This window comes from Salvia hispanica, unplaced genomic scaffold (assembly GCF_023119035.1).
Source record: "Salvia hispanica cultivar TCC Black 2014 unplaced genomic scaffold, UniMelb_Shisp_WGS_1.0 HiC_scaffold_625, whole genome shotgun sequence".
Taxonomy (NCBI): Eukaryota; Viridiplantae; Streptophyta; class Magnoliopsida; order Lamiales; family Lamiaceae; genus Salvia; species Salvia hispanica.
Window position 1 is genome coordinate 1 of NW_025952383.1, and position 2590 is coordinate 2590.

The 2590-nt window shown below is 36.1% G+C and overlaps 1 protein-coding gene across 1 annotated transcript; it reads right to left on the minus strand.

Moving 5' to 3' along the window:
- Window positions 1-73: 73 nt before the first annotated feature.
- On the minus strand, window positions 74-2139 carry LOC125199678 (26S rRNA (cytosine-C(5))-methyltransferase NOP2B-like; the record flags this gene model as incomplete). Its single annotated transcript, XM_048097617.1, has 7 exons — window positions 1967-2139; window positions 979-1241; window positions 868-885; window positions 631-779; window positions 463-526; window positions 255-388; window positions 74-157 (listed from the first exon to the last, which is right to left on the minus strand). Coding segments are annotated over exons 2-7 (708 nt in total), but the record flags the coding sequence as incomplete, so codon positions are not given.
- Window positions 2140-2590: the final 451 nt, after the last annotated feature.

A 2590-nucleotide genomic window follows, 5' to 3' on the forward strand; every position in this document is an offset into this window, starting at 1 on the left:
CCACTAATTTGGCAGTGGAAAATTATAAAAAGCACAAGACTGTTGGATACTTGGGTTTAAAATGGTAAATTACCTTTAAAGTGTTAGTACGAAGACAGGTAGGCCTTGGCTTCTCAAAAGCTTCAATGAGTTCCATGAGTTCAACAACCGGAAACATCTACATAAGCATAGCAAATTGCAGTTACAAATTTGCAAGCAATGCATCAGGAAGGACTGCCAAAACAAACCATGTTTTGAAAAAAAAAAAGAATTACCTCAACCAGAGCTTCGACCAAAAAATCATTGTATCCATAGTAAGATATTAAATCCTTTTTAAGTTGTTCGACATAATCTTTCCGTGTAGCACCCTCTTGCCTCAAAGACTTAAAATTTGAAAGCACCCGTACAACTGAAAGTGTAACCCCAAGCTTAAACAAACTAAATGAGTATCTAAACTATCAACAGATGATAAGCTAAACATACTCTCTTTTATCCTTCTTAGAAGATTGGACAGATCTGGGGGACTATGTGCTTCTTCTTCGAGCTCCTAAGTTATTTAAGAAAAGTGTTAAAAGGACATGGTAAATTGAAGGGATTACGTTCCGTAATTCTAATCATTGCAAAGAAACAAGAGTATCTCATAAGCTGAACCTCCTCAGTTGGTAAAGCAAACTCATTAGCTTCATTTTTTATATTAAGCTCTAATTCTGCTTCGGCGTCTACTTCTTCCCGTGCCTTTTCCTCATCAATTTCTCTTGCTTCCTTCTCGAAATCAGATACATCAGAATCTGAGTCCCCCTCTGCCAAAAATAAATAAATAAAATTTAATACAGAGGAGAGATTATAGACTGGTCTTGATGTGCGTCCAGTCAACAACTGAAAAAGTACCTTTGTTGTCACTCCCCTCTGAAAAAACAGAAGAAAGAAACCATATAAGAAAGTTAAGAGAACAAATTATCATCCCGATAGAGGTCTAATGACAAAAGCAGACAACAATACCTTCGTCATCACTCCCTTGGAGGATGTCATTGGCATAAACATCATCACCATCTGACGACATATCCGAGTTCGAGTCCAATCCATGATCTTCCTCATCTGAGTTCTCAAGCATTTCGTGCTCTTCAGAGCCATCAGAATCACTGATAATCTCCTCTTTCTTAGATTCTTTTTCTAGAGTAGGCAATGCCTTTTGCTTCTTCTTCGGCGGAGGATTAACTGCTCTACCGCCCTTCTTCTTGTTGAGTTTTGAACCAGCCATTAAACTGCATGCATAAGCCCCAAAAAACAATCTGAATCTCCCAACACAGAAGACAATAAACAGAAATGCATGGGAGCATGTCTGGGCAACCAAGTCTTCTACCTAAAGATTGTAGCTATACTGGAAACCCACTAACTTTGGATAGATTATCTATATCTATATATAAAAAGGGTAAGTGCAGCCATGTTTTGGCTGTTTTCGCGCCAAAGTGTTCATCAATTAGTCTATTATGTCATCTGCAATACTCTTGTGAAGTCTGTCAAACCTTCTATGTAAACTATAAAGGCCAAATGTTAGCTTACTCATCCACCAAATACTTGCTCATAAATAAGTAATACAGTGATCATTTTTTGTGAAAGCCATAAGTTTTGTGGAACTCTATTGGATATTAGCGGTTAATACACATGAGATTAAGCATTGGAGCTTAATATTTGGGGTAAAAAAAAGCCATAATATCCGATAATTACACGTACTGCCTAGTCATTCTCATTCCAGTCAAATTCAGTACATGACAAAGCTTCCACCAAAACACACAGCATCCATTAGTCAATGAAAAAATCAAGCAATTTGACATCAAATTTCAATATCTCACAAATCTTATTCTTCCAATTTAGGAAAAATGAATGAACTTCCAGACCTCATTACTGAGATGGGACATTGGTAAATAATAAGTTGACCTGATGAAAAATTAGAACTAAGGATTCTTAATGCTGCTGAGCTGAGACTTACGAGAGCGGCGAGCAAAGGTATACGGCGGCAGCGGCGGGAAGCTGACGTGCTGGTGGAACGACGAAATTGGTGGCTAATTGTCGGTAGTGGTGGTAGATTGGTGAGAGTAGCCAGAAATTTTGAGAAAAAATAATTAGGGTTTAGGGTTTAAACAGGAGGCGAAAGCTGTGCAATGTTCCAATGCCAATGTGTAATCTTTGTAAATATACAAATTTTTATACATATTGACTGCGCCAACTATAGTTAATTAGTTGTGTCCTACATTCTGATGTAAGGGAAGTTATCATTGTAACTCTTTCAAAAAATTTAATTCATAGTATAAGGTTTTGTATGTCCTCAATTTATGTACGTACTTATTTTGTTAAATGGCACAAAAAATTCTAATTCTTTTTTTTTTCATTGTATTCATAGTCCTTTAACTCTAGTATGATAATCAAGCAATCTAAACATAAAATTACTACTAATAAATAAATGAATCGTATTTTATTTTATTAATTTAACACTTCCTCCGTCCGACTTTAGTAGTCTCGATTTAATACTTTTAGGTGTCTCACTCTAGGAGTCTCGGATAGAATATTCTATAAATAGTAGGCTCCACATTCCACTTACATTTTATTATAAAAT